Below are 22,273 nucleotides of genomic sequence, written 5' to 3' on the forward strand. Positions count from 1 at the left end.
GCCAAGGTTCTTCAGTGGCGTTCTCTGCCAGTGGTGAATTGTGCAGTCAGGCAGAAAACGTCCGTCCGCCGTTACATAAGAATCGTCTTCGTGTTCGTGAGGCGAGGCCTCGTTTCAAGCTCCAATGGTTGATTAACCCTTAAACTGCTGACAGTGGCGAGGCGTCACAGCCAAAGCAATATTTTGCGTTATTACGCAGAATTCATATTTGCATTTTTCTTTATATTTCAAAATATCCAAAAACGTGATTTTACGTGAGCAGTGTTCAATTGCCTCAATTTTCCTGACCTGTCTTAATACACTTCCTGAATCTTGCAGTGAAGCGACTAGTTCTCCATATGTGGGATGTCCTCGGTTCGAATTTGTCATCCTGACTCAAGTTATCGTGGTTTTAATCAGTCCCTAAAGGCATTATTACTGTGAAACTGTATAAGCGTGTGGACGAACTTTCACATTCGTCTCTCATCTCAACGTTTATATTCATCCTGAAAGCTAACAATTTCCATATAACCTATGTAGCTGATAACTAGTTGTCAAATACACCAAGAATCAAACAAACATTAGCGACATTCCTCTATTCTGCAAGGGAAGCAATACTTCTGCTGTTATCAAATCCACGAATGTACAGTATTTTTAATGTCGATGCTGAGGTGGATACAGATGTGTGAAGACATCTTATTTCCTGACGATTTTGTGTAAAAACTATACTTGAAGGTGGAAATGTGTCCAACGATCCGCTCGTAATCAAGTGCTTCCTTTGCTGTTATATCTTGTCTTCTGTCATCATTGCTACGCCCTTTGTAGTACAAAGATGTGCCTACAGTAGATGGCTGAGAAGCGCCGAGTTTTGGAATATCACGTAATTTAAATTTATTAATAGTTCCAAACTAGCAAACCGATAACAAGTTAAGTAAGGACGAAAGGAGTCACCAGGCCAACACGAGAAACGAGCAGCAGAGCAAGAATTGAGGGCCCTTGGCCCTTGCCAGTGGGTTTACTGTCGTTAAGTAGATTTATTTACAGTGGCAGAGAACATCCGTTAGAAATTTCAGATCTACTGCCGGCAGCCCGAATGCATTTACATTACTTAAGCAACTCCGTGGCCCACGTTCTTCCTAGAGTAGCAGACAACTTTTCAGAATTATCTTGCTGTCATGGACTCCGAACTTTATCATGATGCACCATCGAAAAAAACAAACAAAGGGACAGAAAAAGAGAGAGAAATTAAGAAAAGGAAAACTAATAGAGGATATAAAATAAAGGAAATGGTATATTGAAAGAGAAATTAGCGATAGAACAAGTTTGTTATTGTGGCATCTTGGAAATCATCGTAGTTGGCTGGTTAGTAAGTTGATTCGTTAATAAGAATTGGGTGTTTTATTGTGTGGTACTATCAATTGGTCTGTAACGTCGTGTGATACAATCAGTTTTTATCGATTTTAAGGGTAGCGCCACCTGTTGCAGACAACCTACCGCCTACTGGCTTTGTAACTGACGCTGGACGCAATGCTGGTTCTGGTTCTGTCTCTCGTCATATCTTGTTTCATGTCTTGCACTACTGTACATACATGTACAAGTCTTTATATAACGATGCTGCTGCTAGCAGATGAAGGGATAAATGGTAACTCGGACCTGGTGGGCTACCACAACTGTAAAAACTCTCACCATTGGGAGATATCCGATTCGAATTCTGGTCAAATATATGCTGTACTGATTGTAAGCCATTTTCAGCCATAAAAAGCTAATAATTTAACAGGTCTGCAATTCAGTGAACTTGGAGTCAGTAAGCTGGCTTTTATTGGTTTACATACAGTGTAAAATAGTTTAGCTTCATAATAATAATATTAATAATAATTTATTTATATTCCATGGATCCATAAGACAGTCAGATGACGATAGGATGTGGAAAAAGTCATGTGATGAACATGTTTTCTGGAATACCCACATCTGTCTTTGAGGCTGCGGAGTGTCATTAATTAATCTTTGTTTTGAAGTCGCTTGGTTGAGCGGTTGGAGAATATGAAGAGAGCTGCAATGGGGAACGGAACAAACCAGTGCATCCTCTGCGGAGACAGTTTCGGTGTTTTAGGATCAGCCAGCCTCATTTGCCATGATTGCAAGAAGGTACATGAATCTGCTGCTTAACTACACGGTGCTGGTTTTAAATTCTAACATTTCCATGATGTTTAACACTTAGAGAATCTCAACTTTCTGGAGGTTTCCATATGCATTACCTTAGTTGTGTTACAAATAATAACTGAGTGCAACATTTTTTATGAAATCTGACTGTATACAATACTGCAATAAATCCTGCCATCACACTGATTAAGCTACTAAAGCTGAGCCAAAATGTGTCTATTCAATTTGATGATGGAACTTATTACAATATGATGTATATGATGTTGGGGCCTTTCTTGGAAAGCTGATAGTTATTCAGCTGGTCATGGCATTTCCTGCATGCATTGAATCTGAAATTTCATTACTGATTGATTTCATTAAGAAACAAAATTATTGCTAAGTAATATATTTATTTATTTCCGTCAGTACACAAACTTAGTTGTTAAAATTGGTGTTATTAAAGCTAAAACTTTAAAATTTGGCGCTTATCATCGCTATTACGATGTTACAATTTTAGCGCTCATTATTTTATTTCACAACATGTTTCAATGCAACTGCATCATCTTCAGGCTATTTTCGTCTTTAAAACTAATGTATATTTATTAATGCAACTATCATTGATTTGTTTGTTTTGTAGTTTTCATTTTTGTAGGTTGTTTCTTTTTGTTGTTCGTCTTGTTTTGTATTATTTAGATTTAATAACACCAATTTTAACAACTAAGTTTGTGTACTGACGGAAATAAATAGATATATTACTGAATTAAGCACAAACATGACGCATTTAAACTACAAAATTATTGCTATTACTGAAAAAATAGAAAAGATCAAATTCATTGGATATGAAGGCATATTTGATCTTATATTCTGTTGAATTTTGTCTCACTTCCAATTTGAAATTTTCTGATAGTGTGCACACAGCACAAAGTGACTGCATACCATTTGATGAATTTAAGTTTGCTTCATATTAGTCCAACATAAATCTGACTGTATATAAAAGTGTTTTCAAACTCGACTGACTATCTCCAAAATTTCTAATCATATTGAGCATTTGGTACATAATGAAAAATATAGATCCAATTAAAATCTATAAATGATCTTTGAGGCATTTTACAGTATGGCAGATATTTAAACTCTGTGTAGCTTACTTTATTATGATTAACGTTATAGGATCAGATTTATATTTGCATCAAATGAACAAAATTTGTAATGAGATGTGTAAAATAACAATGGATGTTTAAAAAATATGTATGCTCTATTGTTGTACACCTTTCTACCATTTACTTCTTTCCAAATGTTGCATGGAAAGATATAATATGCCTTTAAACAAAATACAATTTGACTCCTGTATAATAATTTCAGAACTGAATTGTAGTAGTGCAATCTTTGCTGCAGGCCGTGTGTCAGAAGTGTGGGATTGAAACAATGTCAGCCCAGAAAGAGCCCATCTCCCTTTGCAAGATATGCTCTGAGACCCGTGAGATGTGGAAGAAGTCTGGGGCCTGGTTTTTTAAGGTAATGCTGTGTTGTAACTAATTGGTTGCTGCTATTTCTCTCATTTTTCTTTTCTTCTTTTACTCTGGATTGTCATGTGGTACTCTGAAGTAAAGGGTTTGTCTGTCATCTTTATGTACTGCCTTGTGTCTACATAAAGGAACTACGCTACAAAGTTCTGTAAGTATAACCATTATACTTGTAGTGCAAGAAATACCACTATATTTAGATAAGATAGATAAGTTCAGTTTAAGTAACGATTTGAATTCTTTGGCACATTAATATGTAGTGTATATAAACCCAGAAATCAGTCATTTTACCTACATTGTGTAGAGTTGTAATAGCACACTCTCCTGCTTTATGCTGTGTACAGGGTTTGCCAAAGTATGTCCTACCTGAGAAAAAGAGCAACCCTGATTCTGGAAGGTATGGTGGTCGGAAAATTCAACGTCCAGGTCTTGAGAAAAACAGCTGGTCACGGGGCAGTGGTGGGCATGAGTACCTCCAGTCGGCCAACATCACTTCATCATCTACCAACAGTACAACACCTACACTTAAAAGCACACCTGCTGGATCAAAATGTAAAATATTCTGTCCTTACATTTATTTTATTTGGTTTAATTATGATTTGTTTTAAAATGAAGAAGGGCTGTAATAAAAATTACTGACATATTTTATTCATGTATGATCTGTAGCTTTCATGGTGACTAAATATAATAAATTCTTGGGCTACCAACCATGTAAGGTGGCTTAATGAAAAAGACACCAGTACACAGTACCCTGAGGACAAGGAAGAAGATGGTTCTCGAAACGTTGGTATTTTCTTCATTAAGCCACCTTACATGGCTGGTAGCCTGAGTAGAATTTGTTATATTTTATTCATATTGTGTAAATACACACAATCCACTATGAGTGGCGCTCCTCAATTATTTTGTTAAAAACTAGGACATGATCTCAAAATATGACACTTCTTACCCACTAATCACCAACTTGTAATCATCTTCACATCCTTCAGCACCTCTGCCAGCCTTGTAATGAAAATGTGGGTATGAAACAGTTAAGTCCATTAGCCATAACGAGGACAGATCGAAGTTTAAATTATTTGGCTGAAATCATAATCTTTCATTGCTTAAAGTACTTCCTTTAAAATCTTCAGACATCAGAGTTTCCTATGTAAATTAACATCTTAATTTTTCATCCAACATTTTGATTTATTTTAATGGAATTACCTTTCATCCAATCCAGTCTATAAGATTGTGTTTTTTTTTCCTCCAGATTTACCGTATTTATTATTTGAACTGTATATATTATTTTATTGTGATCTGCCATAAAACATTTATAATTCTCTAATCAAAAAACAACTTGTACTTAATTTAATAAAGCTGAAATGATGCAATAATCCATTTTAATGGGAGTAAATATACTGATGTAGGTCTTGCTTTTGGGTGATGATACCACATAAATGTAAGCTGTATTGCCAGTGTTTCAGGGTTCAGTACAGAGCCATCACCCAGACACAATATCCACATTATCATTGAATTCCCAGGAATGCCTGAAATCTTGTAGAGAGGTCATTGATATTCCCTTTTTACAGTGGTTTGTGGAAAAGGCAGTGGTGAATATGAGGAAGAGAGCAGTTCTGAAGATGAAATCAACAGAAGAGCTCGTCAGGCAAGGGGGCGGCATATGGATGACACAGAAGCTGGAGGCAGCCATCATAGGTGAGGCAGAATATGACAATATTGAGGTACTTTCTGATTATGTCAAGAGGTCTTCTATTCCTAACAGTTAATTAAATAATTTTATGTTCACATGTTAAGTGTTACTATATCTGCATACACCACATTGAAAATAACAATACGAATCTGCTTAAAATAGTATAATGAATTAAATATACTTTAAGATGGTGGAACAGAGCACTTACCACAATAAGAGTTTTGTTGTGCAGTTCAACTACATTAGTTGCATTTGAAGTAAATGCTTGCCAGTCAGCAGACTGCGGTTATATGTGCTCATCTTATGTCTGCTGTCGTGAACCTGAAAGAATATGTCTCATTTCCTGTAATTTAACTATGTGAGCAATTAACTGTCTGAGTGATACACTCAAAATGTTCTGAATTGTCTATGCTGTTCTTCAACCCTGCATTGGAGAACTCCAGTCTTCATATCCAATATGTATACCTTCTTTTTAATATTTCAATATGGCTCCTGAAATTTAAGTAGCTTTACCCATAATTCTGTCCAAGGTGTAGTTAAAGTGTTCTTGCTCTAGAAGTTACCTAAATTGCTTGCTGACAAGTATAACTTTCTTGTCCTCCCATTTGGTCTTGGTGGCAGGTGTCATAATTTAACACAGAATACTCTGAGTACTAATCTTGTATGCTAACAACCTTACAGCACTGATAGTCTAGCAAAATGTATGAGCTAATCCTACGTTGTAACAGTGAGTGAAATTTTCAAGATACAACAATGTAAATTGAAAGAAACATATCTTTTGCACAGTGACAGTGTTCAACAAGAAATTGTTATAGAATATTCAGTTGAAAGACAAATTTTAAACACTCAGGCAGTGTGTGCTTCTCTGAGCCCCTATTTTGGCAAGTGGCTTACCTTATCTTACTCTTTCATAATTACCTTCCCAGGTTTATGTTTCAAATTAAATTGTACAATAAACTAAAGTCTTTAAATATGAAATTAAATTTTAAATATGCAAATTTCATACATACAGTGAGCTTAATAAAACTAATTTAATTCTTATACTGATTAATATCTTAAAACAATAAATGACAAAGTCTATAAACCAAATAAACAAGTGCTTAATCATGCTAAAGCTTTAGTGTATGAACTTACTTCCTTATTTTTTACAGTGGCGTGCGGTGCATTATGTCTGAAATATCTTGGGGTATGCAGCATCAAAAGCTAACATTATAATTAAATTCAGCTCTGTTCATCCCTTTTCGTGGAACATTAATTAATAGTGGGGTCATAAAAAATACTTTCACTCTTTAGGTACTTCAGCATTTTCTTCTTGATGGAGATGATGGATAGTTGTGCAAGTCTCTGCTGTCCTTGACTAGTTCTCGTGTAAGTATGGATGCATTTGGGGGCAGAAAATTGCTGTTCTATGGACACACCTCTTGCGAGAAATGTCAGTATTGATTCGCACAATTTATACTTTTGGTGTAGTTCTTCATATGTTCTTCTTCCCTTAAAGATATTTCAGTAGACCACAGACCATATATTAAAATTGTTCTGGGGTGCTAAATACTATAATATTAATTCTTTGTTTAATAAATGTGTTGATCTCAAGAATGACATTTTTCACTTAAACAGCTGGTTGTTCTATTAGCCTTTGGTTGTTCTTCCTGCTATACTGCACTTGTGGACGTGCTGGCACTGCCTTTATTATAATTTTGTTAGAATAAATAATGTATATCTGTTCAAAGAGGGGTACAGTAATTGTCTAGTAGGTCATTTCAGAATCAGTATCAGTGTGCTCAATCCATTTTGTGTATTATTCACACAAGGCAAACAGAATAAAATTTTAATTTCTATGAGAATATGAAGAGAGTGGTATGAAAGTTGTCATAGAATATTTGAAAGTATTAGAAAAGTGGTTCATATAATGATGTACCATTTATATTATTTATGCAAACTCTTTATATAAACCAACATATAATACATTTTTCCATTCTACATAAATTATGTTTTAACTTTATTATGAGATATCATGTTTGACTGTTCATAGATTCAAACCTATATATATTTGAGATCTGAGGTTTCCAAAACAGCAAAGATGTTTATGGTGGTCTCCTGTATTGCAGTGTCATATGGCCTTGTAGGTGGTTAATCAGTAAAAAGACTAAATGACATCACAGCCCAGAAGACAACCATCAACACTCCATTTATATAAACATAAATACAATTTTTTTTAAATATTCTAAATAATTCGATAAACACTGTATTTGTACAATGTATTGGCATGGTTAAATTATGCTAGAAATAAACATTAACTTTCAAATAATAAGCATACAGTGATGTACAAAGTTTTTGAAACCCTAATATATCATTGCAACCCCTACAGAGCTAAAACTTAAGTTGGTGTATTCTGTCAATAAATTTAAAACATGCCAGTTTTTTAAAGGTATGATTTTTATTGCATCTTTCATTTCCAGTTGTATTAACTTCATAATAAAGTTCTTGTTTTGATATGATTCAAGTTTCGTCGCACGCCACTGGTCTTGGATATTAATTATAGTATAACATACTTCTAATGTAAACAATGTTCTGGTTTACTGTGAGAGGAATTGTGAGGCTGAAAGACACTTGCATGGTTGTCAATGTTGCTTAAGGTTGTCTCCAATATTGGTGTTGCAGTTCAATAGTCACTGTCCATAAATTAACAGAAAACTTGAAGTGATGTAATTATTTATTTATAATACATACAAATAAACTTATGTGCCACAAAACAGTCACATATCATTAAAGTTTTTTCCACATGTAGTTGCAGAAGTTCATACATAAGTTTTTCATTATGTTTTTAAAACCATCCACTAATTTATGGACATCTGTACTATCTCATCATAATCTTTCAAAATAATTCATATATGGTGGTGGTGATGGAGTAATATAAGTTCATGAAATGGTAATTTTTAAATATAGTATGTAAAATGTTTAGATAGAGATAAAGATAAGTCACTCATGTCTCTATCATCATACCATTTATATATATAAGGGTATGAGGTAAACCACTACCTCAGTCACCACATTAAATGTCTTTATAATATCATGTATTGACAAAATAATTGTGATTATTTCTTGGTTAACATTCAAGTGTTCATATCACATCTTTTTGATCTCTTTAATTTAATGCTGTTATCTTCTGTTTTTAAATTCTGTGTCATTCCTTATATCTGTTCACAAAGTGTATGGACTTTAAAAATACATCATTGTTTTATTTAGTTACAGATTTCAGAGATATGTGACTGTACTTTAATTGTATGTCCAGTTCATAATCAAGCCAGATATAAATGTATGGGATGAACTCACATTCTTAAAGAACTGAAACTGTCTCTTGATTCTGAAACAATACATATATCTAATATCATGAATACTGAGAAAACTAAGTTTGGATCTTTTTTAATTTGTCTGTGGGTTTTACTGTGAATGAACTACATAATCATTGCCAATCATTTTAATATCTCCTTCTAAAAATAAATAATACTTAAAAATGTAGATCAGTGATAAATAATATCTCAGTGATTTATAACATTCATCAACTGATTAGGATATCCTTTCAAATAGACTTCCAGAATGAAGTTCCTTTTGACTCTTTTGCAAATTTTAAATTGTTTCAGTTATCAGGTGCATTTCACATAAGCATCATTATTCTCCAGCATGTCCACTGTTTGTTTATCTGTGTGTGATAACTGCTGTGTAGAAACAGATTTTGATCAAATTTCATGTTTGGTATTATTATTAAAATGTATTTAATTCAATTTCAGTTCAAATATAACACTTACTTTACCTGAAACTGAAAGTTGTGGCTACTGAAGCCTTGAATATTCAATGTCATATGTATTTTCTTCATGCTTTGGGAAAAATTACCATCAAATAATTAAGTAGACTTCGTGAATATACGCATATAAAATGTGTCTATAATGAAATGTGTCTTAAAACGTTTTTTTAATGGCAGTGGTTCTTTCACCTTCTAAAATATTCCAACTGAACGCTAACTGTCCTAGACGTGCTATAATTCTATATTAATAGCAGTTCAACTGCATAACCATTTATCTAGAGTTCTGATGTCAGAGCTCCATAATGCAAAATGTAACTGAAGAGGAGAGAGAAAAAAACAGTAACAGTAGATTCTTGGAGGTCATGCTATTTATTGTCTGAATTATTTTAATTTCAGTCTGAGAAGACAAGGGAGTTGTGTAACATTTGACCCAACTCTTGGGCCAATGTCTGGATCACTTCTTTCCCAGCGCTCAGAGTCACTGTCACTCACAAGTGATGGAGAAATAACAGGCGATCTTCATTCTTACAGTGACAGTGACAAATTAGGTAAGTTACCAGCATTCCAGGACTTGCAGTACATACTGATGAAAGGAAACATTCTTTAGTTTGGTGATAAATTCTTTTTGACTTGAATTTAACCAAAGTTGCAAGTAATCATAGATATGTATATAGTAATGAGCAGGTAAAATGTTCGTTGTTCACTGTAACCATTAGTAATAATAATGAGTCTTTGATTAATTTCCTTTTATTAAAATAAACATATCTGTATTATTTTTTATAATATACATATTAAAACTTTAACCTTTACTGTATGGGAGTAAGGAGTTTAAATCTCCATACTGCTGGGCTGTTGGCCAATCTTTAACTCTGGGTTAATGGTTTAGCATTATGCTAGTGCGATACACAGCTTGCTGGATTGCATGTAAACTGTGATGTAAGGATGACAGAGTTTAAAATTAATAAATAATATTCAGTACCTGGCAAGAACATAGCATATAGAATGGAATCATTTTGAACATTTCATATGTTTAATATATGCTGGCCTTGATTGACATTTTAACACAATGGGGTAGAGTGCAACTGATACATATGTCTGAAACTATGAATTACCCTGTAAGTCTCTAAGTGATAGACTGTGGATAGGGTTTCATTCCTAACAAGGTATATATATTCATAATATCTCTTTGACACAAGTGACCTTGGGTGTCAGCAGGCTGGATTATGAAACTGACCTGTTGCCTACAATTATTTCCAAGAATCAGAATATGTGGAACTTTATTTCTGTGCTCTGTCAAGCCACCATTTTATGGTGCTTAAGCACAGGGACAGTTCTACCCACTTTAAGTATTAAACAGGTCACCACTTTGGAAACATGAGAGACTACAGCAGGAGTCGTGAGAGTCTGGCATCTTCAGTGAACTTCAGCAGACAAGCAGGTTGCAACTTGCCTGATTCAACCTGCAGCCGAATGGATGCTAGTCAACCACATCTGGATCAGTCCTGCGACCACCGGCAAAATGCTGGAACTGACATGGAGAACAACCTGTCACTACACAGCCACAATGTGGCAGCCTCGCCTTACTTACACATGTAAGAACTTGTCACTGCTTCCTGTATTTGTTCATGTATAAGGCTCAATGTCTCATTTGTATTGGGATTATGCATCTTTTGTATGTCTTTGTTAGGCGCCGGGACTCACAAGGATCAAATATATCACGTGAGTGGTACTGGTCAGAAGATAGAGCATCACTTTCGGGTAGTTCAGCAAGCGGCCACCGAACAGCTAGCAGCAGTTGTGGTGGGGCAGATGTGGTTGAGGACAGTGCTGATGCATCAGTTATGGAAAACGGTTAGTAGTTCTGTAAGAATATATTTAACATGCAGGTGGCTGCTCCTCTTAAAATGTATTTATTTTACCACTTCATTGGTTTGTTATGTTTATAAATGTTAATATAAAAGAGGAATGTTATGGTTACTTGAAATGTTGTCTGACACTCTAACCTGCATTAATCATTAATGATAAATTCTCACATAACTTCTTAAATTGAAGGAAAGTTCCAATATTAGAATACTTGGTTAAATTATTTTAACTCAGTGTATAATAATGACCTTTCTTAGAAATCTATCTTCTCCACAAACTCACTGTTACATACTTTCTTGATTCTCTTACAAATACTTAAAAAAATGTATGTAGTTTGCTAAACATTATGAGCATAATAAGCTTGGTTGTATTGGACCAAATTTTATAAAACAGAACTTACATTTTTTAGCCTGTTTAACCAGAAGTAAGTACAACATAGAACCAATTAAGAAGAACATAGAACAACTATTTTTACTTGAGAACAAAATGCCTTTTACTCTCTCTTTTTTCCCCAGTTCACAGCTTTACCTTTCAGTTGATGATATAATGTAATTAAATTTTTACAATCAAAAATAATCTCTTAAAGTATTTTTCATAAATTTGGTATACAAGCTGGTACAATTTCATAATCTTTGCTCTCAACATTAAAATCACCTTCCAGTAGTCTACAGTCATATGTTAATGGTTAGTAATGTTCAAATGTATACAATAAGTAGAGACCCATCAGAACATACAATGATACTACAGAGTTATCAATAATAGGTGGAATATTTGTAATATAAATTAATGTTCAGTCAGGAAACTTATAAATACTTAATTCTTTAAATTCTTTTTCTTGGCAGAATTTTAACATTTTAAAATATTTTACAGATAGCAAGTAGAACATACATTTACACGTGCTTGTTTTGTCACAGCAGTGAACCTAGGAATGCTAGAACTGACACTCTTATACAATCCTGTGACATCTGCCTTGACCTGCTCACTACATCGTGCCAAGGTAGGAGCTGCATTAAACGAATTATATTTAGCTTGTAAATTCAGATTTATAATTGTATACATACTGTCTCTACTTTGTGTTTAGGGTTTAAGACCCATGGACATCAATGGCCTTTCTGATCCATTCTGCAGACTGAATATATTGCCCACAGGAGGCAAGGTAAGAGAATGTATTTTTGTAACATCATGATCATTATCCAATGTATTTTCCACTATTTTTGGTTGCCTTGTTACAAAACCTACTTCAGTATATATAGTCTTCTCAAGTGTTCCTCTTGTATCCATATCTGCAGATTCTCTGCCCTGTTTTTATACCATTTCTTACTTCGTTTCTCTATAGTCTCAAAGTCTCATATATTCTTAGCCTTTCCAGTGGTTAGTCATTCACATCCAGTTATTGCCATGCATGCATAACACATGTTCATACTCCCCCTTTAATAAACATATCTTATAATTTTTCTCCTTCTGAATATTATTTGGCTAATTAAGATGAAATTACTTAATTTCAGCTATGAATGTGATTTAATTCTCTTGAATAAGTGATTATTTAATGAATTATTATTTTATAAGTAACAAAAACATGAAATTATGTTAAAGTAGTACTAATTTTCTCTTCTCCAGTTTTATGTGTATTACTGTAGTACAGACAAACTTTAAAAACATAGTCTGTGCTGTTAACACATAGGTGTGGTGATATCACAATAAGTAATTAATGTCCTTATATTTGTTAAGTCTGTGTTTGTGGGCACTGTATTTAAAGTGCAATTTCTCTATTGTTAATTTATTTAGAGTTGACTCAACAGCACTAACTACCTACTTCTTTGTTGTTCTTACAGTCAAATAGACTGCGCACCAAGACTGTTCACAAAACGCGGAATCCAGAATTCAATGAGACATTGACATTCTATGGAGTGACAGATGGGGATGTCGGGAGAAAGCTGTTACATATTCTTATTCTTGGTAAGTTTTATAGTTATTTTCCTTTTCAGAAATTAACATTATGTCTATAATATCAGAATCATAAAAATATAAAATACACATAAGATTATTATTTCTTTTTACCTTCTTTGTCTTAGAATCAGTTAACTATGGGAAAGTACACAAGTATATTTAAAAACAATGGAATTGAGTACTTAACACTCCTGCTTCATATTTGGGAGATTTCAGGTTAAAATCTCAGCTTGGTGACTGGCTAATTTGACTGAGATTCTTTGTGATTTCCTCAGTCCCTCCACTCATGGAGATGGTACCTTTAAACTAGGCCACATTCCATTTTCTTTCCAATACATTATTGTCTAAGCATTCTAGCATTTTACACAAAGATATGAGCTATGCATCACTTATTAAACCATAAATAAATTTAAAAGTGCATTATGATTTATATAGTGAAATATATTTGTTTCAGATGATGATAAATATGGCCATGACTTTATAGGCGAAGCTCGTATTCCTCTGATACATCTCAAACCACAGGAACCTAAACATATGAATATCTACCTGGAAAAGCATTACCCGGTAACATTTCTGCTTTTAGACAGCATTATAAATACTGGTAATAATAAACTAAACATTGGTTGCTTAAATGAATGGCAGAAATCATTAAATATTATTCAGTGTTCATATTTTCACTATTTTATGTGTATAAAATTATTTTTTAACATGGTTCATGGTCATTAATGGAATGAAATGACTAACAATAGGGTGGCCAGTGCCATTCTCTTGACTATTACTGGTGCATAATTTTCTGCAAAGTACCCCAGTATTTCTTTATTTGTCTACATAGAAATAAATCTAAAACTTCAGAAGGTGATTTTTGTCCTTTATGTGTAACTATGGCCATATGATTTATTGTCAGGTGGAGGAGGAAGATGAGGTATGGGGAAATGATACATGGGCACATGGACAGATCCTCGTGACATTATGTTACTCAACACGTCGGCGAGCTCTTGTGGTGGGCATCGTGCGATGCATTAACCTTCAGCCAATGGACAACAATGGCTTTTCTGATCCTTTTGTCAAACTGTATGTTTTTTGTTCCTGATTTACTTACATTTATTGATTACTGGTTAATGATTTATTCTTTACAAAAGGGAAACAGGCCACATTTTCTGAGCTTTTATGTATGGAGTGTAGGAAATGCCACACTTTGGAGTCCATGTTAACAAATTTAACACTGACAATGTAAAATTACCTTTTTTTTCTTAATTCAGTCAGTAAAGGTAGTTAATTTCTTGGCTGCTGTAGACTAGCAGACTTAATCATACCCATTCGACCAGGGCTAATAAACAGAACATATTTTCTGTACCAAATAATGTATAAATAATATTTTCTGGGTATTAACTTCAGTGTTTGGGCAGTGGGCCAATATGAAAATGAATAAAAATAACTTTTTTATTTGAATATTCTACTGTGTAACCAACCTGAACAATTTGTGAGAACATATGTAGAACCTCAGTATGGTATTAACTCATAGTTATTGATTATTATTAAACTGTTAATATTAAATGAAATGTAAGAAAGAATTTATGTTTAAGAATAATATAGAATGTTTTCTTTCATTTAATTTATTATATTAATTACACACGTCAAAATTTTCAGAAAGTAAGTGCAGGTTTAAAGCTACTTGTGATTATATAGAGAGAGTAATTAGCACACAGCACTTTTACTTGGGATACACATAATGTTATGACAATATCATCCAGATGCTTGTGAATCTATTTCAGGACCATATAATTTGTTGTGATCGATTAATGAAAATTTCCTACATTGTTCTTTAAGAGCATAACAATTTTTTTATTATTGCATACATTTCTTTTAAAAGTTGCAGCTATTTCTCTGTATAGCTTTGTAGGCTGTATATAAATGATCTCATTTGTATGCTGAACCTTAGTTCCAAAAGAGCATATTGCCCTTTCTGTATCTGTCATGCATGTGAATGCCAGAATTTCTCATTATGTTTTTATTACAATTCTCCTTGACATTATATGATTTAGTATTTAGAGGAAAGAGTCATTATTATATTTAATCCTGTACATTTCTTTCAGGCGCTTGAAGCCAGACCCTTTCCATCGTAAGTACAAGACTTCAGTCAAGTGGAAGAATCTTAATCCAGTGTTCAATGAAGAATTTGTTTTTGATACAAAGATGACTGAACTTCCAAAACAAGCTCTTGAGATTACTGTCTGGGACAAGGATTATGGGAAGAGCAATGATTATCTTGGTGAGTTTCTGACAGTTGTATCTTTGTGATAACATCTAATTTTTATGTTACACAGTAGAATAAGGTGTAATGGTAGGATGTACAACAGGAAACCACTTTGTATTAGCACCTAAATTACTTCATGTAGTGCACTTCATTTCTACAAACAAGGTTCTGGTTTTCTGGTGACTTTAGTTATGGCAAGATAACTCTTACATCTGTAACGGAGGAAATGTCACTACCTACTTCATAAGTAAAGTTGTTTAGTTTTTATGTGTTTCTTGCACAAGCATAAAATAAACATTACTGGAGAGATCATACTTGTCTGTTCTCATGTTTCACCTCACTTGTGCTCATTTTCTTTTCTCATACACAATAGCATATGTTTCATCTCAACAGATTTTTACTAGAATAGGTAATGAGGGGTCTACACTAACAGTTATCAAGCAAATTTAATTTTTGTTTGGTACTGGTGTTATATGATCCTTCAGATTCAAATTAGATTTTATAAATTTTCTCAAGAAATGCTCATCACACATAAACATTGAAACATGGCATAAAATATTGGCCTCTTGATGATCTGCAACTTTTATTTTTAAAAAATTTCAGCATTGTAAATATGTAAAAAATTGTAACAAAAATAATTTATGATTCTGTACAGTAGTGTCTATAGTGTTGGTACCGTCTCAAAACTGACCTGTACTCCAACTTCAAGAAGACTTTTCAACGCTTTAAGTTTACAATAACAAATAGCAAGTGCAGTTTAGTCAGTTATATACCAATTAACCTACCATACTTTCATGTACCAAGCCCATTTCCCTTACTTGCAGTAACATTATTCTTGATATTTAGGTGGCTTGCAACTTGGATGGCACTCAAAAGGAGAGCGTCTAAAGCACTGGGTGGATATGATAAAATTCCCAGATCACAAGCATGAAGGTTGGCACAACCTTGGAGAAGATATGCTCTCTGACTAGTCCTCAACCCAGAAACATAAGTTGTTACAACTGGAATTCTAAACACAAGCGCCTGAATACAAATAAAATAGAATACTGGATGGATTCAGCAAAGTTCTTTTACTTTGTCAAATGGTTTCAAACTCTGTGTTATGCATTTGTAAAGATGTAACAATTTAAAATACAACTTTCAGTTTCTGCACTTTCTTGGTATTTGTATAATGTAGCCTGTTTATAAAGTTAACCCTTTCAATGTTAAACTGTGTATGTTCTGAGGTGCTGCATTTTATCCATGCTGTCTATATGATATCAATTCTAGAAACAATAGCTATGTTAACTTCTTCACTCTCAGTTCACAGAATTGTCAGGTCAGAGACAAGGCCATAGCTAGCAGTTCTGATGGCATGCTGGCTGGCTGGTTGGACCTTTACAGACTTTTTAGGTGTAGAGAGAAAAGGATGTACATTGGTGGAATGATGATTGGCAGGCAAAATTGAAGCACTAAAATTAAAAATTGTCTCAGTGTTAGTCTGTGACAAATGTCACATTGACTGCCCCAGAATTAAACCTAAGCCTCCACAATGTGAAACTGGCATTTAACCACCTGAGCTATGGTATAGCTTCTAGTAACAACTCGGTGTGCATATACCAACTTGTGCACAATTATAACCAGGAGGGGTTGCTTCTTCCATTGCTGCCATCTTGTATGTGAGTGCACTACATAATATTGATAAGTGATCACTTTATTTTCACCATGGCAGCGCAAATAACTGCTCAGTCAGATTATAACACTGAAAGAGTTAACAATGACTCAGAAGTCATGTATAAAACAGATCCTACAGTGATGAAGTTGAGCACGTATATTTGGAATTCTATATATTAGAGAAAGTGAAGAGATTAAACAATAATTGGGAAAATTCATTTGTAAAGAATTACTGGGCTTTAATCTTAACTATTGTATTATGAACTTGCAAGGTATAGTGAACTCCACAGAACACTATATTCACAAGGCTTATTGAAAAAAAATTAATGCAGGAAGTATCCAGAAGTTTATGTTCAGAAAGAAAGTAGTAATTTGTTTAGTTTAGTTTTTTTACTTGATCTCCTTTCCTCTTCTAGTGTCTTAAGTTCTGCAGTCAACAACTGCAAGTTGCTACAATGTATATGATTAATTTCCTTAAATAATGGGCAAGTGGCATTTATTTAAATATTAATACTTTTTGTGCTGATTTGATTTATCTTAATTCCTCTTATCAAGAACACCCACAACACAGCCATCTTTCTGGATGTATTAGTGACACTTTCTTTGATGTTGTATAGATGTGAGTATCATGTGTAAAAGCAAAATAAGAAGAAACTTGCATATCTCAGGACTATTCAAACTACCGTGCATACATATCTTGAACAGCCTATAGCACAGACCATGTCAGACAGAGAATTGTGGTGGGCTAGAATTCTCATAGCATAATCCATATAATACTACCTTTAAAGGAAGTGCCCTACCACTCAAAATGCATAGCAGCAGCACCTTGACTTAGACATAGCTCAGGATCTAACTGTTCTGAAGATATTACTGATGGTACAGTCTGTTAAAAGAGAAACCAAAATTTCTGTGTTTTAAATACAATAAGAACAAGGCGCAGTATTGCAACTGATACAGAACTGTGACGTGTTGTCATGGCCTGGCTGAAAGCTGTAAAATTATGCTATTCTATAATATTTTTATGATACTTCTTATCTCCAGTTTTGTCACACATGCTACTATGTTTATATAAATATTTTTTTTTTTTGTCTTTGAGCAGTTATTTCTTGTCAGGAAGTGTCTTTTTCACTGTTAATGGCCTCAAGATGAATGCTGTGTAATATGCTGTAACACTAAGCTTCAACATCTATGAAAACAGGAAGTATCCTTCCTCATTCTACTATATTTTTATCAATAATTTGTATGAGTGCAGATGTAACTATAACCAGCTGAAATATTTAAAGTGTTATTTCATTTTTAAGACAATCAATTATGGTAAGAACTTTTTTCAGCTGAAATAAATGTTTGATAGTTCATTTTTATTGCTATTTGAGCCAAATGGCTGCACAGTTGATACCATGTATTATACGTAAAATGCTGTTGTGGAGCAATGTTACAAATTAACTAGTTTCCTTATTTTTCCTGAACAGTGTGGTGATAATAAATATTTTTCTTTTCCATTATCTTCTCTGAATTCTGTTTAGGTATTTTTTTACATATTTCTAAGCCCCCAGTCCACTGTGTAAATTCAACAAATCCCTTGCTTTCTCTAGAACAGGAAAGTGAAAGTAAATTTTTGTCATTTTCCTTACAGATGTGTAGTGTAGCAAATCAACCAAAAGCTGCTTCAAGAGTCAAACCCATATTATTTTTCCTAAAGTTGTTATCTTTCTGGGCACAACTTCACTGTATTTTTTATATATATATATATATATATAAAGTTTCAGACACTAAATACATCTGGAAGTGCCCAAAAATCAACTCTGGGAAGCAAATATGTATGCATTATAATAATACTGGCTTCACTGATGTTGCAGTTAATATACTACTGTATCAGTGGCAGAGCATGAATGATGTCAGCCAAATCCCAAAGTGGGTCATGAAAATGTTGGCAATTGAGTATATACACTACTACATTTTCCATGACACTAACTGTGAAAGAAATGCCACCAGCACTTACAAAATGTGTTTTTCTTTGGTTAAGTGATTTCAAGATAGAAGAAAAAACATTTCAGATAAAAACAGATTTGACTTTCTTATAATTTTAAGTAATCATCAAATGTAGAGTTAAATGTGAGTAATGGTCATCAATCAATTCCCTGGAAGATGGCAGAAGGAAACATAAATAAGGTGTAAGATTGGTCTTGACAAAAGATTTGAATATGAAGATATACAGTGACCAAAGAGGATGTGCCCCAGTACATCAGCTACTGCTTCTGAAACTCACCAAGCATGATACTGTGCTGCTTGCCCACCCACCATGAAGTTTTCACTAGTTTCCTGGCTGAAGGGATACAACTTCAAAGGTACATTTGAGGTTATAACATCTACAAGCTTCTTACAGCTGCCAAACTGAGTTACATTTCCAGTCCCAGAACCTATGAAGCAACTATATCTTAATAAAATTATGGTGCTGGGAATCTTGAATTATTTTCAAGTTTCTTTGTCCTGCCAAGTGCATAGCAACTCATTAACTTTTATTAGCAGCCCTGCCATGTTGGGTCAATATTCCCTATCCTGCATGATCAAAGTTGAAGAGTCCAATGTTACACCTTACATTATCATTCCTACAACTGCTACTTAAGCCACCTTATGTACTGACAATCCAATGATACGTACATTTTTGTAAGGATGGAAATTTATCTAAGAGTGAAGAATCTGCACTCTGGCACATGACCTTCACCCCCCCCCCCCCCAATAGGTCTGCTTAAAACAAGTAATTTCTTAAATAACAATGGTGCATTATTCATAGACTTTGACAGTTGCTCATGCAATTTAACATCATGGAACACTTGGCAAAACAGAAGATAGATACAGATCTGTACAAAAGAATTATGTCATTCACTTTGTTGGCATACAGAGTTAAATTTTGTTACGGTATGCATGTAGAATTTGTATACCATATCACTTTAACTGAAGGCAAGTAAAGAGGATGACAACCCAAAATAATGCCTTAAAATATTGTACACAAAACCTCTGAGGCAGATAAGAACAATTTCGTTTGACAGAATTGTAGTTAACAGAAATAATCCAGCTGTATGCAAGAGAGCAAAATATGAACAACTCCTGGCTAGTAATGTTATATGGATGGCAATATTCCTCCAAAATCGGAAACTATCAAAGTCACTAGAAGATTAACTTAACTTACACCTTTCTTCTTGGAAGCTGAGGGAGATGCAATTTTGACACAGCTAAAATTGTGATAAACTGTGCTAAATACTTACTTGTGGTATACTTAAGGACCTTATCAGACTACACAGTGTTGAATGACAGGATGATAAATGAATAATGAACTGGAAAAAATATGGGAGGAAGTGGTCATGACCTAATTTAAAGTAGTACTATATCCTGGCATTTTCCTGGGGAGACTGAGGAAAACCATTTGGCTGTGACATTTGTATATACATACTTGAGGACCTTATGATTAAAATATTTTTTACCGATCCCTTCAGATATAAAACTACAAGCACAATTTTAATTATAAACTTGAGGTCTTCAAATGTAAAAATATTTCTCAGTCCTCATCCAGTTCACACTTGTGGTTGTGAACCACTTCACTTCATCACCATTACTCTCTTCCCTTGTAACCTCTTCACATACATGCATTCCTGCATTTCAACAGATTACTAAAAAAAAATTCAGTACAATTTAAAAAGTTTTTTGAAAGATTTATTCTTTCTGAGCAGATAACAGCTGAAGAATCCATATAGGACAGTATGATAACCTGAATTACAAATATTTGATTTATTATTGTATAAGATTACACATTATAGAATACAAATCACAAATAAAAAATTAAGGCTGAAAATTGACTTCCTCATATACATCAATAACTGTGTGACTAAAATGGATACACTGGACAATATATGATGTTGTATGGGGCTACATGAATGTATCCATTTTAGATACACAAGGAACTGAAAAATACAGAAAATAGATTTGCCTCATCAAATAAAGAATATGATACAATCATGATATATGGAAATACTGTCTCAAAATTATTTGCAGAATTTTACATGGCATAGGAATAACTTGATAACCAGTGACTCCAAAAGTAATCTTCATTACAGCAGTTCAAGTTCAGAAACAAATTAATTACATGGGAACTATACTGACCAGTGCTGTTGACCAGCCATAAGCTAATGTCTACTGCCTCAGTCCAGTGTGAAAACTAATTACACAGTAGATGAATCTTATTCCAAAGCTGCAGCACCTGAGATGATTTCAATCAACTCACGGGTGATTACAGCTTGTCGAGTGCGATTGAAGGTTAGTGTAAGTTTATCAATCATCTCAGCAGCATTCTTGCTTGCATTATCCATGGCTGTCATGCGAGATGACTGTTCACTGCAAGCACCTTCCTTGAATGCATAGAACAGAAGTGATGCCAGAGAAAATTCCATGTAGCTCTGAAGAACTTCTGAATCCAGTGAGTCATAAACATTCAACTTAGGAGCAGCTTCAACAGCCTTCAAGCTGAAAAGTGGTAGATCAGCAGTGGAATATGACACCACAGATTTGAATTTGTTGTAGACAATTTTTCCAGAGCTGAAGTCATATCCACTGGTCAAAATAGTATTTGCAAGTTTGGCTGCATCAAGAAAAGTTGGAGGCTTGCGACCAACCTCATTGGCAACAAAAATAATATTCTTGGCATATAAACGTTGTAAAATGGCACGAGACTTGTCTCCAACACAGACAATCTTAATGTTGTCAGGATCTTCTGCCAATTCCTGTCTAATAGTACGGGACACCTGAGTATGGACTGCCCCACAGAGACCCCTATCTGAGGTAATGGCAACAATCAATTTCTGGGGGACATCACCTATAGGTGCAACTTCAGCCTTCTCATAGAAGACTTTTGCACCTTCACCGTAAGGTCTCGTCTGCCGTAAGTCTCTTTCTGCCCTGGTGTACTTAGCTGCAGACACCATCTTCATGGATTGGGTAATCTTCTGAATATTCTTTACAGACTTCAAACGAATTGATATAGCTTTTAGGGTTGCCATTCCCCTTACTTGCTGTTGCCCATTAAGGGGCACAAAAGTGCCGAGTTTTGCCAGAATCATTTTGACGGTCCCCTCCTGTACACTTGCAGGGAAAGGCCGTCTGGTGTGCTACTTGCAACTTTCCACTGAAAAAAACAAAATATTACATATTGTGTTGTTTACAACAGTGCAATGCTTTCAAAATGTCCTCTTTAACAAGCCGATAACTTCTTGTAAAATAAATTAACAGTCCTAAACCTCACCTAATAATAATCCACAAGACACTCTGAACAGCAGACGGAAGCAAAAGAAAGATGGCCCTAAGCGTAGTATGACAATATTCTGCAATAAAACATATAGTATTAAAAAAATACACCAATTTCAACCTGTTATTGTTAACAA

At 34.2% G+C, this 22,273-nt stretch overlaps 2 protein-coding genes across 5 annotated transcripts in view; one reads left to right on the forward strand and one right to left on the reverse strand.

Annotated features, from left to right (window-relative positions):
* Rph (Rabphilin) overlaps window positions 1-18,346 on the forward strand; it is a 54,729-nt gene extending 36,383 nt beyond the window's left edge. For 2 of the 4 annotated variants that reach the window (XM_022063136.2, XM_022063139.2), the window contains 14 exons: window positions 1,995-2,124; window positions 3,511-3,630; window positions 3,983-4,190; window positions 5,204-5,330; window positions 9,524-9,675; window positions 10,485-10,719; window positions 10,815-10,978; window positions 11,905-11,987; window positions 12,072-12,146; window positions 12,823-12,946; window positions 13,392-13,501; window positions 13,842-14,008; window positions 15,031-15,206; window positions 16,038-18,346. In XM_022063136.2, the coding sequence (XP_021918828.1) occupies window positions 1,995-2,124; window positions 3,511-3,630; window positions 3,983-4,190; window positions 5,204-5,330; window positions 9,524-9,675; window positions 10,485-10,719; window positions 10,815-10,978; window positions 11,905-11,987; window positions 12,072-12,146; window positions 12,823-12,946; window positions 13,392-13,501; window positions 13,842-14,008; window positions 15,031-15,206; window positions 16,038-16,162 (1,996 nt within the window). In that variant the 3' untranslated portion in view covers window positions 16,163-18,346. Of the gene's footprint in view, window positions 1-1,994; window positions 2,125-3,510; window positions 3,631-3,982; window positions 4,191-5,203; window positions 5,331-9,523; window positions 9,676-10,484; window positions 10,720-10,814; window positions 10,979-11,904; window positions 11,988-12,071; window positions 12,147-12,822; window positions 12,947-13,391; window positions 13,539-13,841; window positions 14,009-15,030; window positions 15,207-16,037 lie in introns of those variants that run through there. The other 2 variants (XM_022063137.2, XM_022063140.2) reach the window with 2 other exon arrangements.
* Window positions 18,347-20,536: 2,190 nt separating this feature from the next.
* On the reverse strand, window positions 20,537-22,231 carry ATPsyngamma (ATP synthase, gamma subunit). The gene is made up of 2 exons (XM_022063145.2): window positions 22,135-22,231; window positions 20,537-22,017 (listed from the first exon to the last, which is right to left on the reverse strand). The coding sequence occupies exon 2, from the start codon at window positions 21,950-21,952 to the stop codon at window positions 21,077-21,079; it is 876 nt and encodes a 291-aa protein (XP_021918837.1). The 5' UTR covers window positions 21,953-22,017; window positions 22,135-22,231; the 3' UTR covers window positions 20,537-21,076.
* Between the last annotated feature and the right edge of the window lie 42 nt (window positions 22,232-22,273).

This window comes from Zootermopsis nevadensis, unplaced genomic scaffold (assembly GCF_977971745.1).
Source record: "Zootermopsis nevadensis isolate Lab colony 2312 unplaced genomic scaffold, Znev_1.0 Znev_ptg000027l, whole genome shotgun sequence".
NCBI lineage: Eukaryota > Metazoa > Arthropoda > Insecta > Blattodea > Termopsidae > Zootermopsis > Zootermopsis nevadensis.

Bases quoted from the DNA above. Each gene is read 5' to 3' on its own strand.
- ATPsyngamma (XM_022063145.2), bottom strand. From the start codon at position 21,952: ATGATTCTGGCAAAACTCGGCACTTTTGTGCCCCTTAATGGGCAACAG.